Here is a 14,163-nt window from a genome sequence, read left to right on the forward strand (position 1 = left end):
CTCTTTCCAAACTACCTTCTCCTCTTCTGCTCATTGCTTGCCTTGCCCTTTCTCTCTGCACCTAATATCACCCTTGTTGGGAAGGAGCGCTATCACATAAAATAGCTTTTCTATATCACACTAACTCCACATTTTACTACACATCCCAGTCAGAGCTCTCTTCTCCCTTACCTCTAAGTCTAAACATCTTAGATAACAATGTTAAGTTAAATAACAATAGGAAACTTTTTGAGATATGGCGAGTATGAAAGATACTGTACAAATGAAAGATATATATTATATTTTTATTATAATGCTCCATAAGACGATCCATTTTTTGAAGTACATAAGTAACTAAGTATATTTTAGTATTCTTAATATTAAGAGACTGGTATTCCTGTCTGGAGTACATTATAAAATCTATGGAAATTTCTGTACACATCTTTGCAATGGATCTCGATCCAAACCTTCTAAATCTTGCTGCTTCCTGAACTCACAACACAGTTCCTTGAAAATCACTTGAAACAAACAATGGCTTGAGATAGAGATACAAAACAATCTAACTAAATTTTTTTTTGGTATTTACTTGTTTGTTTTTCAACAATGATTCTTTAAAATATCTGACTAAAGTATTGAATGGTTACCCATTCTGCCTGCTGACCAGGAGACTTTCAAATAGTATTGCAAATTACATAATAAAAAGAAGTTTAAAATGTAAAGCTAGAGAGAGCCATCTACAGTATATAATGTGAAAAGAGGGTCTATAAAACTTTAATTGATATGGAAAAGTTCCATATATATTTTAATATTTTGGGAGTCTTCTGAGATGTAAAAGACAAAGCTCTTACCGTTTCCTTTGGAATTTGTGACTGGCTTTGTTCTGCATTCTAAAGGAAGTAAAACAAAAAGAAAATAAGAACATGGCTACATAAGGCAATCACTGTCTACTAGCATAGGAAAAGGGTTTCAATTATGGCACAAAGAGGCCATTGGAAACTGTAGGCAGCTGGCTGTACTCCTGGATCCCCAGCTACCCAACACCAGTGCACAGTAAGAAGTCTATAGGTACAGCTCTAACAAAACTTATTCCACTGCACCTGACCTCAGAACATAGCCACATTCACACCCCCTATGTACTCTCAATTTCTGCCCAAAGTGATAAGGGTATGGTTGGCAGAGCAGGAAGCCCAGCCGTCCACACTATCTGTATGCCAAAGGACATTTCTCCTACTTGGGGGAATTCTCCACTGGCCATCCCTTGCTGAATTAAGGCCACTTCACATGGCACAGAACAGGACAATCTTATGCAAACATTTTCAAATAAATCTGCTTTCAAAATGCCCCACACCTCTCTCAGTGGAGATGTGGCTCCTCCTCTCCTCCCCCCATGCTTCTCCTTAAGTCTAAGTGTGCAAGTGGATATGTGCCTTGGGAAAATTATTCTTCCTCACACTGGCCAGTTTGGAGATGAAACAGACTGGCTCTCTCAGGCTCAGGCCCACGCAGACATCTAGTGGCTATCTTGCCACTATTGCCACCCAGCTTTCCCTTTCTCTGGTTCAGGTATCACTGAGCTGTATTTCATCCTGTGGGTCTAGCCAAATGGACAGCTTTGCCAGGACTTTTCCCCCTCTAGTAAAAAATGACAAGATGGCTTATTTGATATATCCTGGCTTCTTTGCAGCATACAGGATAGCCTTTTTGGGGGGGGGGGGGAGGAGGGGGACATAAAGGACTGGGAGTAAGAAAAGAACTTTAATGAGTGTGTTCTTTCACAGAGAAATATGTCAATGTCTAGTCAGCTGCAACTTGCAGCCAGTGTCCAATGAGGATAAAAAATAAAAAAGGGTCAGAGATAAGCAAAAGATTTTAAATTTTGCAGGTGGAACTTCTACTTCATAAGGCAAACGGGAGCCTTAATCTGCATCTAACTGAAACTGAGGCCTCTGGAGCTTGAACTAAAGAGCTATGTTCTCAGAGCTATAATACAACTTGTATCCTCTGACGACTGGGAAGAAAGGGCATCCTCATTCCTCTCATGGGGGATGGCAAGAGGATTCAGTGTATGAGGATTCTGTGTCCTGTCGGTTAGGCTTCAGAGCTGTGGCGACCAACACACTAGCTACATGTGGCTATTTGGCCGGTTGAGTGTGGCTAGTTGTCTTGAACAATGTGGCTATTTGGCAGTTTGAATGCGGCTAGTTTAAAACAAACAAAAAAGGTTTTCTTCACGCAACACTCAGTCAACCTGTCAAACTCCTTGCCAGAGGAGGTTGTGAAGACCAGAACTTTAACAGAGTGCAAGAAAGAACTAGATAAATTCATGCAGGTTAGGTCAATCAATACTTATTAGCCAAAACAGGCAGGAATGGTGTCCCTACCCTCTGTTTGTCAGGGGCTGGAAATGGATGACAGGAGATAGATCACTTGATTACCTGTTTCTGTTCACTCCCTCTTGGGCATCTGGCATTGGCCACTGTTCGAAGACAGGATAATGGGCCAGATGGACCTTCAATCTGATCCAGTATGGGGGTTCTTATGTGTGTTCTACTCTGCTATAGCATATCCACTATAATGGCTATTGAACTGATTGGACACCATGAATTTAAAGGGTTACCCCAGTTTTCTATGTGGCAAGACACCATTTAAAAAGACAATGGACCCAAGAAAATGGCTGCTATTTTGGGGGAGGGCATGATTGCCTGTCCCATCAGTTAATATTAATAAAATAGCAACCTACCCTTGGAACTCTCCCCTGCATTTGTTTATTAGCCTGAGTGTCCAGATCATGCAAGTGCAGGTTTCAGTGCTTCTGGAGCTGAACGATTATTCTCTCTCATGCACACATATGACAATACAAACTGTACAGATTTTATAGAAAACCAAGACAGTCTTTGCTTAAACATTCCCTTAATTACCCATATATAAATAATACTATGTATTTCCATAGTTCCTCCCAGCCAACGATTTCAACGCACTCTAAAGACATTAAGCGTCACAACTCTCCCATGGCGTAGGTAAGTTTTCTTATAAGGGAAAGTTTGGCTAAGTGATGTGTCAGAAGTCATACAGAAAGCAGAACCCACAACTCCTGACTTCCCAAATCAAATCTAAAGAACTCTGACAAGAGTAGCTAAAGTGTAAATGGCTGTAATATTGAGCTCCTGTCAGCAGACAACTCCCAGTCCACTGCTTTATGCACTGGATGATTATTAAGTAAATGTTTCATGGCGTATTTATAGTAAGAAAAACTCTGTTTCTATGTTGCTCATTAAATATGCTTATAACATTCTTTATAAGAAAAAGTAAAGCAATGTGGAAAAGATGGAGGGAAGGTGGGAAGGACACAAAGGACAAATTGGACCACATGAAAAAAAATTACTTTCATCATTAAATGCGCACACATATATTTAGATAATCTTTCCCATCATACAAATCTTTCTGTGAAGTTCTGTTAAAAGTCTGTAAATTGAATTGTGTTCAAACAAACTGCCTTTATTATTTCTCACTAGCAGAGGGAAGAGCACCACTTCAGAACAAGTTTCAGTTCAGTAGCTCCCCCAACACCTTTCTTCTCCTGCTGTTCATTAAGCCCTATGACAGATGACGGCAGAGCAGAACTAGAATTTGCTCATGCCAGGGTGTGAATGTACAAATCTTTAAGCAATCAGGGTTCATCACACACTAGATTAGAATCTCAGCTAGCATATTTTGCTGTAGTTCTACTAGAGTGATAGCAATTTACACCAGCTTATGATCTAGACCTCTGATTATGTAGGCAAGTAAAGATTTCTCCATCTACCACCTCCCGTGAACAATGTGATTCTTCTATACTGACTTTGGTCGAAATAGCACAGGGACTGGCATCAGATGAGCAGCTGCAGGGAGGCTGCTGTGGCCCAACTAACTTAAAAGGATTGATTCGCTTTCTGATGTAAAAAAATATGCAATAAAAGTTAAAACTAAAATTAAACTGATTACAGAGTAAGGTTAACATGTACTTCGAGGCTATTCTATATTCAAGGAAATATAATCTTTACAGGAGTTTATATGCATTACTATTAATTATGCTTTATAACATTAAAATCAATATAGGAATAATATATACACAAAATAATGTTATGCTCTTTCTTCTAAGAGTTTATTTACAACACACACAAAAGTATTTCTAGCCTTTACTGTCCGTTACCAATATTGTGAAAATTACATCACAGAAGCTTATAAACTGACTGCTTCCACAGTTCCAGCCATTCAAAGGCGTGTGATTCAATTTCCATACTATTCAATTTGATTCAGTCTTTAAAGGAAAATTTTCATAAAGCATGACATAGCAGTACCTGAACTCGCATTCCAAAAGGATTAAGTTAACAAATGTAGCTTTATTTGCAGCATTCTTAGCCACTACAGTTTTTTAGGGTTAAATGCTCTTTTGAAAGACAAAGACTGATATTAAATGCCTTAAAATGGTAAAATAAAAATTCATCATTTTTGCACTCAAGATACTAAAAATCCAGTAGAAATGAAAAAAAATTGTTCATAGCATCAAAAGAGAAGAGAGCAGTTCCTCTTACTCTGCCTATTTATGAGAATGCAGCCACACAATTTATTTTATAGCAATATATTTAAAACTATAGCACTCTGAATATAGAACATAATACAGTTTATATTCATAATCTACTTTTTTATAACAGAAGTTAGCCTGGGTAATAATCAGGGAAATATGTGTATACACTTTGCAAGTCGAACAGGTGTTGTAATATACGATTGTTTCATTTCACTCAAATTATTCAGAATACTTTCTCTGAATTACCTTGCTAAATTAATAATGGTGGGGTTCCATAAAACACAGGGGATGCTTTCCATTAAAATAATAACCTTTTTTTCTTGCAAATTCCTCTTTTGGTACCATAGCATTCGTAGGTTCCATTTTGGCTTAGTTTTAAATCCTCTAAAATGTTTTTGATCAAGTGATAAGACAAATGGCAAATTATCATACACAGACTCACGAGTGTAAAAGTTATGGACAAAATCCACTTTTCTCATGTATTAATGTAAAGTCCATGCAATATTTTTGCTTTATTATAATTAATATTCTGTCACTGAAAATACCACCAGAATCTGATTTTTAAACTCCCATTCACATATTATAGTGAATATCCAAATCTAAGACCAGAGCTAAAAAAATAAAAATAAAAATGTTCATATAAAGTTAACTTGACCAGAGAATAACAAAAACTGATTTTTTGTCTTCGTTTCTGATCATACAAATTTACTAGCCAATATCAGGACCAGACCTCTTGCTTAAATTAATCTAAAATCTCCTAGATGTTCTGTTTTACGCACCAGTTCCCTTGGATGGAATGTTTCTTCCTGACGGAAAATCAAAAGGCTCACAGTCCCTCCCATCTTGGTGCTTCTCAGCAGGGAGACAGCTTCCTCCTGAGTTTTGCCTGTTAAATCAACTCCATTTACCTGCGACAAATAAAACACATATGACTTCTAAGACTCCAGCATTAGAAAATATTGCTATAACCCATCACAATTAATTTGGAGGCCAATCTTTGTTATAAATTTAGAAGGAATTAACGTAAGTATTCTGCATTTACTCTCAGCAAAACTCCCATTGAATTGGATAACGAGATCAGTAGGCACAAGGAATCTACAGAAAGATGCATAATATTTATTGTTCTGGTCTCATATTTCTAATGATGACTTCTAACAAACAAGAGAAAAAGATGATCACAAAAGAAGTCAATAAGGATATCTGCCCTCATTTTTGCAGACAACAATTTTGTATCCTCGCAGGGCTATCTGTCCCTTTAAAACAGAATGAAGAAAGCTCAAATAAACATGATATAAGGTGGAATGCAAAACCCTGTTGGTTAGGCATACTTACAGCCTTTGCTTCATGCCTCCTCCCTGATATTCTTGCTCGGAATAGGAATCAATTTCACTTTGAAAGTTACAAGAGATACCTTTGACTTCATTTTGCCATTCACAAAGCACATTAAAATGTGAAATATGTAAATTCTGGTCAGTTTCACGGTCTTAGGTTTTTCCATAGGTTGGTGGATCAGCAAACTAAAACTGGTAACAGACCTTGTGAATTTTTATTTAGCTGCTGTGCAGGTATAAGGAGGTGAGTCTCAGATTTAGAAAAGACCAAAGTAACAAGAGGATGAAACCATGACTTTGAGGGGAGCCTGGGGAAGGAAGAAAGAATGACGGGTATGAGGTGGGGAGGGGGAAGAACAGCAATAAAGGGAATGTAGGAAAGGAAATACTGTGAATGAGAAAAGAGTCTTTGGTTCACCAGTGTGTCTTGAAAAATTATAGTATGGATATATGGCACTGTAACAAGAGTTCCCACACCTGGGGCCATCACAAACAGGCTAATTGTTTTCAGATACGTAAGTACCAGAGCATTAGTTATTGGGCCCCTTCCATCATCATTTCATCAGTACAGCCTTGTGCAACAACATACAAGTGGATACAAACTTTTCCCTTAGCCCCCTCAGGGACAGAAGGTGAAAAATCTGCTCAGTCTGACATCCTATGGCCCAATGTTTCCCATACAGCACAACATATTCCTCTAGGATGGAATAGAGCAGTGTTTCTTTAACTTTTTAAGACCAAAGAACACTAAACAATTTTTTTTATGAGGAACACCAAGTATTTTTTTTGTTAAGCAAAAAAATTCACCTGCCCCTTTGAGGGTGGTCATTTTGAACTCTGTTATTCTCTGTGGCAAACCTCCTACTGCCTCGCGGAACACAGTTTAAGGAACATTGGAATAGAGGAATGTCTGCGGGTGGAGGATGACAGAGTTCAGGGCCAGAACCCATGCAAGGTGTAGAGTCAGTGCCAGCTAACCGCACTCTGCCCTGACTATGCTCTAGCCCTAGCTCCAAGCCCAAGGCGCAGTTCTGTGCCCAACCATGATCCCCTCCTCGCCCCTCCCACAGCTCTCCTTCTGGTCTCAGACCCAACCTCCTGCTACAGCCCTGGCCTCAGGGCCTGGCCCGACCACAGCTCCACTCCAAAACATTTATTCCTGGCCCTAACTACAGCCTACAGCCCAAACCCTGATGGGAAAGGGAGGACACAATGTAAAAAGTTTGGGCACCATTGTCCAAAACCCTGCCAATTCCCGCCCCTTGCACTTCCTTCCTCTCCTTTAACTGCTGCTCTCTGATAGGTTGATTGTATTCACAAGTTTATCAGCCCCATTAAGCCATTGAACACCCATTTGTCAATTAAGCCCACACTGAAGGGGGATAGCTAGTTTCTTAGGACACATCTACACTGAAAGGCAAAAGTTGAATTACGCTATGCAACTCGAGCTATGTCAATTGCGTAGCTTAAGTCGAAATAGCTTAATTTGGCTTTTGGTGCGGTCTACGTTGCAGGAAGTTGAAGGAAAAATACTCTTCTTTCAACTTCCCTTACTCCTCGTGAAATGAGGGTTGCAGGAGTCGAAGTAAGAGGTCCTCCAGCTTGCCATTATTTTGAAATAATGGCTTGCAGTGTAGACCTGCTCCTTGTTATTTTGGAATAACTGGCGCTGCAGTGTAGACACAGCCTTAGCGACCACAATGCAGCATCAGTTCTAGGCTCCTAGCACCTTGTCACAAGTACTCGGCTGGCGACAGACAAATGGTAAATGCACTGATATCAAGTGCAGAAATGACAAAAGAAATCTGAGAGAAAGAAGATAAGTAATTCAAGTGGCAATTAATCTAAATAAAAGGTATTAAACCAAAATCCATCCCCCAATGCAATTAATAGAGTTAGTGAAATGGAGTTACATCAGAGACAAATCTGAACCCATATTTAAAATAAAAATTGGCTTGAGCTGACTGACACCAGAACATCTTATTTATGCTCAACATCGTAAAGTGACAGAATGTGAATCTCCAGCTTGAAGCAATATGACACTACAATGATCTCATCTGCATGGGAAGGAGGATGCAGAACAGGGAATTTTGTAGGTAAATCCAAAAGGGTAACTGGTGTTTATTTTTATATGACTTTTCTATCACACAACAAATATATGTTTTGATTTGCTCTTTTTACTCTGTTATTCCTCATCTCTAATGATGCTCTACCTGTGATGCTCTTTTTTTTTTTTAACTCTTTTTCTTAAAATTGTCTCTCTGGCCTTCACTGTTCCTTCAATTGTGGTTTTTTTCCTCTAATTCATTTGTATTTTAGGAACCATAAATGAACACTTATGCCAGGCTCTCGAAGCCTTTGTCATTAATTATAAATGCAGTCCTTACAAACCTGAAAAAAGCAACAGACAGGCGTTAAGTCTTCAAGACTGATTTTATTCCCCTTCCAGTAACTTTGAGGGAAAACAAATTGTTTTACACAGAAAAGTAGGCAATGCCCTCTAGTCCTTTGAATTCATAAGGCATGCATATAGTGGATCCAAGTATGGGAATGGGCAGGGAATGTATGGAGGTTACGGGCTACTACTGGCAATGCTGTCAACAGAGGTGGAGAAAAAGAGATGCCTGTCCAGAGAATTGGGACTCTAAGGACTCATTTAGACTATGCTAGTGTGTTGGAAGAGGATATGCAAATTCCACGGGAATTTACGTATCTTCTTCCGATCTCACTTTCCAAAGCAGAGCTTTCAAAAGCAAAAGTAGTTTAAACACGGCTTTTTCAGCAACCCTCCCCCCCCTTTGTTGAAAAGACACGTAAACCTCATTTTTTGAGGAAAAGCGGTTTTTCAACAAAGGGTGGGGGATTTGCTGAAAAAGCCATGTCTGAACTCCTTTCGCTTTCGAAAGCTCTGCTTTCGAAAGGGAGATCGGAAGAAGATATGCAAATTCCCACGGAACTTGAATATCCTCTTTCGAAACTCTAGAGTAGTCTATATGTGCCCTAAGATTTAGATGATGGCATAGAGAATATGATTATTAAGTTTGCAGATGATACCAAGCTAGGGAGGGGTTGCAACTGCTTTGGAGGATAGGGTCATGATTCAGAATGATCTGGACAAATAGAGAAATGGTCTGAGGTAAATAGGATGAAGTTTAATAAAGACTAATGCAAAGTATTCCACATAGGAAGGAACAGTTTCATTCAGACAGAATTGGAAGTGATTGTCTAGGAAGGAGTACTGCGTAAAGGGATGTAGGGGTCATAGTGGACCATAAGCTAAATATGATTCAACAACGTAACACTGTTGCAAAAAAGCAAACATGGTTCTGGATGCATTAATAAAAGTGTTGTGAGGAAGAAACGAGAAGTCTTTCTTCCGCTCTACTCTTTCTTTTCAAGAAAGATGTGGAAAAATTGGAGAAAGTCCAAAGAAGAGCAACAAAAATGATTAAAGGTCTAGAGAACATGAGCTATGAGGGAAGACTGAAAGAACTGGGCTTGTTTAGTTTAGAAAGGAAAAGACTCGGAGGGGACATGATAGCAGTTTTCAAGTATCTAAAAGGTGGTACAAGGAGGAGGGAGAAAAATTGTTCTCCTTGGCCTCTCATGATAGGATAAGAAACAATCTTGCTTGGCCTTCTATGAAGGCAGTGGATTGAACTCAATGATCTCTCGACGTCCCTTCAGGTTCTAGTGTTCTATGAATCTAAAATTAAATTCCCTTCATGGTGTGTAGTATACTCAGTGCAAATTACAAAATGACATTTTACCTTTTACTAGTACTTAACTACTTACTGTACTTCCATTCCCATCAGTTGAGAAAGCCAACTTTTATCAGAATTGTTCTTCTCTTGAACATATAAACAATCCCTTGCAATGTCTGAGACCCAACACTATGGCGTTTTGCCAGTAGAAAAAATAAACATGAAAAATATACTATATTTTAAAAGAACAATTTTTTTCTTAATTATGTAAAGTAATAATAGTGATTTAACTACAGAAAATATTGTTATAAGGTAGAGGGAGAAATATTGTTCTCTTTAGTTTCTGAGTATAGGACAAGAAGCTATAGGCTTACATTGCTGCAAAGGTAAATTAGATTGGACATTTGGAAAAACTTCCTAACTGTCATGGTGGTTAATCACTGGACAGTCTGCTTATAGAGGTTGTGGGATCTCCATCATTGGAACTTTTTAACAGGTTAGACAAACATCTGACAAGGATAATCCAGAAAATACTTAAGTCTTGCTATGCGTGCAGGATACTAAACTACAGGACCTCTCAAGTCCGATCCAGTCCTAGGATTCTATGATTTTACACAAAGAAATTAGTTTTATAAAATCATTACTCTTAACATGGCTGGGTCCCCTTCTTTTAATTATGTGCCTTGTTGCAATTATACAGCCCTAAATTTGTTACACTGAGAAGGCAAAAAATGGGACAAGTAATTTCCTGGGATAAAATAATTTAAATCATATTGGAAATAAACGAATACACTAATTTATGACAAAAAATACAGAGAATGCCTTTTGAACTACAATTAATAGCATACAAAGTATCATCACCTCAATAAGTCGGTCTCCAGCCTTTAATCTCCCATCTTGAATAGCTGCACCTCTTGGAAGGATGTTTTTCACATAAATTGGAGCTGAGCCACCAATTGGCACATCTCTTGAAGTGATGCTAAATCCCAAGCCTTCTGTACCTGCATAAATAATATAAAGCATTATCGTTTGTCTGAGATGTGGACATTCATTTAATTATAGTCCCTACTGAGTCTACCAAGCAAAACAAGTTAATCTGTTGCCAATATTTTTTGTTTGCGGTAATTATACACAAAAGCCTTGTACAAAATATTATACAACAATGCTTCGTAGAAATGTACAAAAACATAATTCCTGGAAATAACAAATTTGAAACATAGGGCCCCAATATTCTGGCACAAATGATTATTGAGTTCTTAATCCCAAAACCTTTCTACTGGAAATATTCTGCTCATTGTCATATCTCCAACCTTCCACTTTTGATTAAGATAAATGAGATGAAAGTAGGACAAAGCAGATATGGCATCACTTCACTTCTTTCTTCCTTGTCAGTCTGGATTTTGTCCTTGATTTAGTACAAAGAGTTCACTGATTTTACTGGTCAATAATCTACTTTCCTTCTACAATGACTCTTTTAGCAATGTCAGCAGTCTGATACTCTTGACCAGGAGGTTTTGTCAACTCATCTATGGTCTCTGGCAGTGATGGATGGAATCACAGTTCAGTGCTTCCATTCTTTCCACTTGGTGAGGCCTCACAATGTATTATCAATTGTTCATTCACCCTGAAGCCTCTCTCATGTGGGCTACCACAGGGTTCCATGCTATTTCACATTGTGTTCAACACATATGGTGATACCTCTAAAAAAGTTAGTGATACTGTCTAAGCCTTCAATGCTGTCGAGCTTAGGGATATGAATGGGCAACTGAGTGACGCTTACCGAGTAATGGGTAATTGCTGCTTAGGAGCAGCACCCGCCCGCAGCCTGCTGCCCTAGCACTGGGGCTGGGAGCAAACAGTAGAACTTGTAGCCTTCACATTGAGGTCATAGCCAGCATCAGCTGTAACCCTCGCACTGGGGCCTGGAGCCAGCAGCAACAGCAGCCCCAGATTTTATGCCTATTTTTCCCCTGTGCCAATATAATTGGTTCAGTTATCCATGCTACATATGTCTCAGCAGAAATGTGAATTACTTAGGTGACCTGGGAGAATCAATACCCCTCCTGCTGCTGAAAGATACTAAACATATTTAGTTCTTAGGGAGTAAAATTGTTCATCATAGTATTATTTATGAAGGAACTGTGCAAATATATGGTTAACTCCAGTGGTACCTCTGAAAAGTTTATTTAAAAAAAAAAAGCGCGCAGTAGCTACTTTCAAAGGAATAACAAAAATGGACACACAGATAAAACACAGAGTGAGAATGGGAAGGGAGCTGAAGAAGAAAATATACAACACATTCTCTTGACTTATTAGCCCCCTTATTGTCAGCACAAGTCATTTTGATTCTCACACCCACTGACCCTCAACCTCATTTTTTTAAGAGGTTGCATCAAGGACAGTTGGGACTGACCCTTAGAATATATACCTGATAATCTTCCATTTAAGTTAAGCTTTGCAAGCTTCAAGCTAATCATTTATAGGATTCTAAAGACAAAGTCAGGACATGGATAAGTTACTAAATGAGGGCAGAATCCGTGTCTCCCTCTGTAGCTGCTGTCTCCAAATATGATCAAATTAAACTTAATGATACTGAAATTAATGAGGCATTTAGAAATTACCCTACTGATTTGTGTAATTCAAATTCTCAAGCTTCTCTTGATAACATCAGCAGCTTTCTTGACAAGCTGGAGCTTCCTTTCTATCTCATGTACGATGCTGAATAAGCATTCTAGAGTCAAGTTACCCATGGGATGACAAGCAGCAAGATCAATGATAAATTCAAAGAGGGCCATTAATTGGACAAGTATGTTAGTCACGAATAATTGCTCCAAGCAGCATTCTCAACTGAAACAGGCAACAGCAGCGTCAACTTTCTGTTTCTCTGGGAGTTTGTTTACTGGGAGGAGGGGAGCTAATAAAATTCAAAGGGGAAAAAATGAATAATTACATATACTGTATGACTGAATATACACTGTAATAAAAATCCCTTTCTGAACATGGATTAGCCTTTACTATGACCTGGAAAGTTGGTATAAGAATGGCAGAAACCTGCTTGGTATGCTACTAAGTTTTTGTTGCCTCCCTATGAAGTAGGGGTTAACTTTCCATTTTTCCTAGGATCAGCCCCCTGGTGGTAAGCAGTATCCGTAGTGTCATGTTCCAGTCTCTTTAAGGTTGTCTGGTATGAAAAAAGTGTGGTCTCCATGGCCTATGTCAGATACCAGTGTGCCATTGTGGGAGAAAGTATTGCCCGGACACAAGACACTACTGAGGAGGCCTTGCTCTCTCTCAGTAGGTGTCTGCCCTTTCCCACTTCCTGCCGGAAATTGGATGAACAACTGTGCTAAATGAAGTGGGGGGAAGGAGTCCTGCTGCATGTATAGCCACAGTCCAGAAGTCTCAGAGGAAACAGGAGGAGCTAGAATTTAAAATGAGTGTATTTGACGCCCCCCCCCCTCGCATAATCTGTAAGGGCAATGAGGCATCTACTCTTATCCTCATATTGTATGTGAACCACAATAAGCACACAGTATCTGTAGCCAGTAAAAAAAGCCGCTTGGCAACATCAGTGATGGAACTCTACTGGCAAATCCAGCTTCCTCTGCACTGGGGCAATTTGTACAAACCTGAGCACACACAGTCATAAGCTATAAGGCCTCATGGGAGCCGCCAGCTGCTTTGAACAGCGAATGACTTCATGCACTCCCCACCCTCAAGTCTCAATTAGCCTGGAGGAGGGAGTGCAGCAGGGCAGGCCAAATCATACAGCTTGGTGGGCCAAATCCGGCCTGCAAGCCATATCTTGTTCCATCTGTGCCATAGACAGAGAATGGACTTCTCTTGGGGGTAGTGGGTTGTACTAGGACAGTCTGCAATATTAGATCTGACCAGAATACAATCTGCCACTCCCTAAATATTAAGGCTAATAGGACAAAGAGGCAAATAGCTGGGGGAAATCAATTGCAAGTCCAGTTCTTAAACACATAAAACATATGGGGACATTCTTAAAAAAAAAAATAAAAATCAAGTGCCACACATTGTATGGCAACGATTACAGCATGCAACGTAGAGAAATGGGCTTCTTCATGTCCATGGTATTTCTCCTCTTTGAAACCATTTTCAGGATAGATGGGTTAGTTATTTCATCAGTCATGAGCATTCTATATTGTCAAGTGTGATTTGTTAAGTCTATACTACACTTGAAGAACCAAGCAAGGTGAATTTATGTTGCAATGCCACAAAAATAAGTTTCATTAAGACAATCAAAACAATTTTAGATGTTCTCCAAGAAGTGTTTATTTACAGAACTGTGCATGCACAATTAGAATAACTTCATGCACAAAATGATCTCAAGCATCACTCCCCCCTTACCAAAGAATACTCTTCTAAATAAGTTCTATGATCATTCCAGTTTTAAAGTTCAGACATATTCACTGCATCTCTATTAAAAGCAATGGTCACACTTGCTTTCCTGACTAGTGGAAAATGGTGTTGGCAACACCTCTCCCCAGTAACTCAAAAATGGCTGAAGTAATTTCCTTTCACTTTCACCTCACATTTGAGGTAAAACATTTTATAGGAC

The 14,163-nt window shown here is 39.1% G+C and overlaps 1 protein-coding gene across 13 annotated transcripts in view; it reads right to left on the bottom strand.

Annotated features, from left to right (window-relative positions):
- Positions 1 to 14,163, bottom strand: part of PARD3 (par-3 family cell polarity regulator) — a 677,664-nt gene that overhangs the window by 249,751 nt on the left and 413,750 nt on the right. For all 13 annotated transcript variants that reach the window (XM_075922689.1, XM_075922688.1, XM_075922683.1 and 10 more), the window contains 3 exons: positions 10,440 to 10,579; positions 5,323 to 5,451; positions 828 to 866 (listed from right to left, as the gene is read on the bottom strand). In XM_075922689.1, coding sequence (XP_075778804.1) covers positions 828 to 866; positions 5,323 to 5,451; positions 10,440 to 10,579 — 308 coding nt within the window. The remainder of the gene's footprint in view (positions 1 to 827; positions 867 to 5,322; positions 5,452 to 10,439; positions 10,580 to 14,163) is intronic.

Source organism: Pelodiscus sinensis, chromosome 2 (genome assembly GCF_049634645.1).
Source record: "Pelodiscus sinensis isolate JC-2024 chromosome 2, ASM4963464v1, whole genome shotgun sequence".
Classification (NCBI taxonomy): Eukaryota; Metazoa; Chordata; order Testudines; family Trionychidae; genus Pelodiscus; species Pelodiscus sinensis.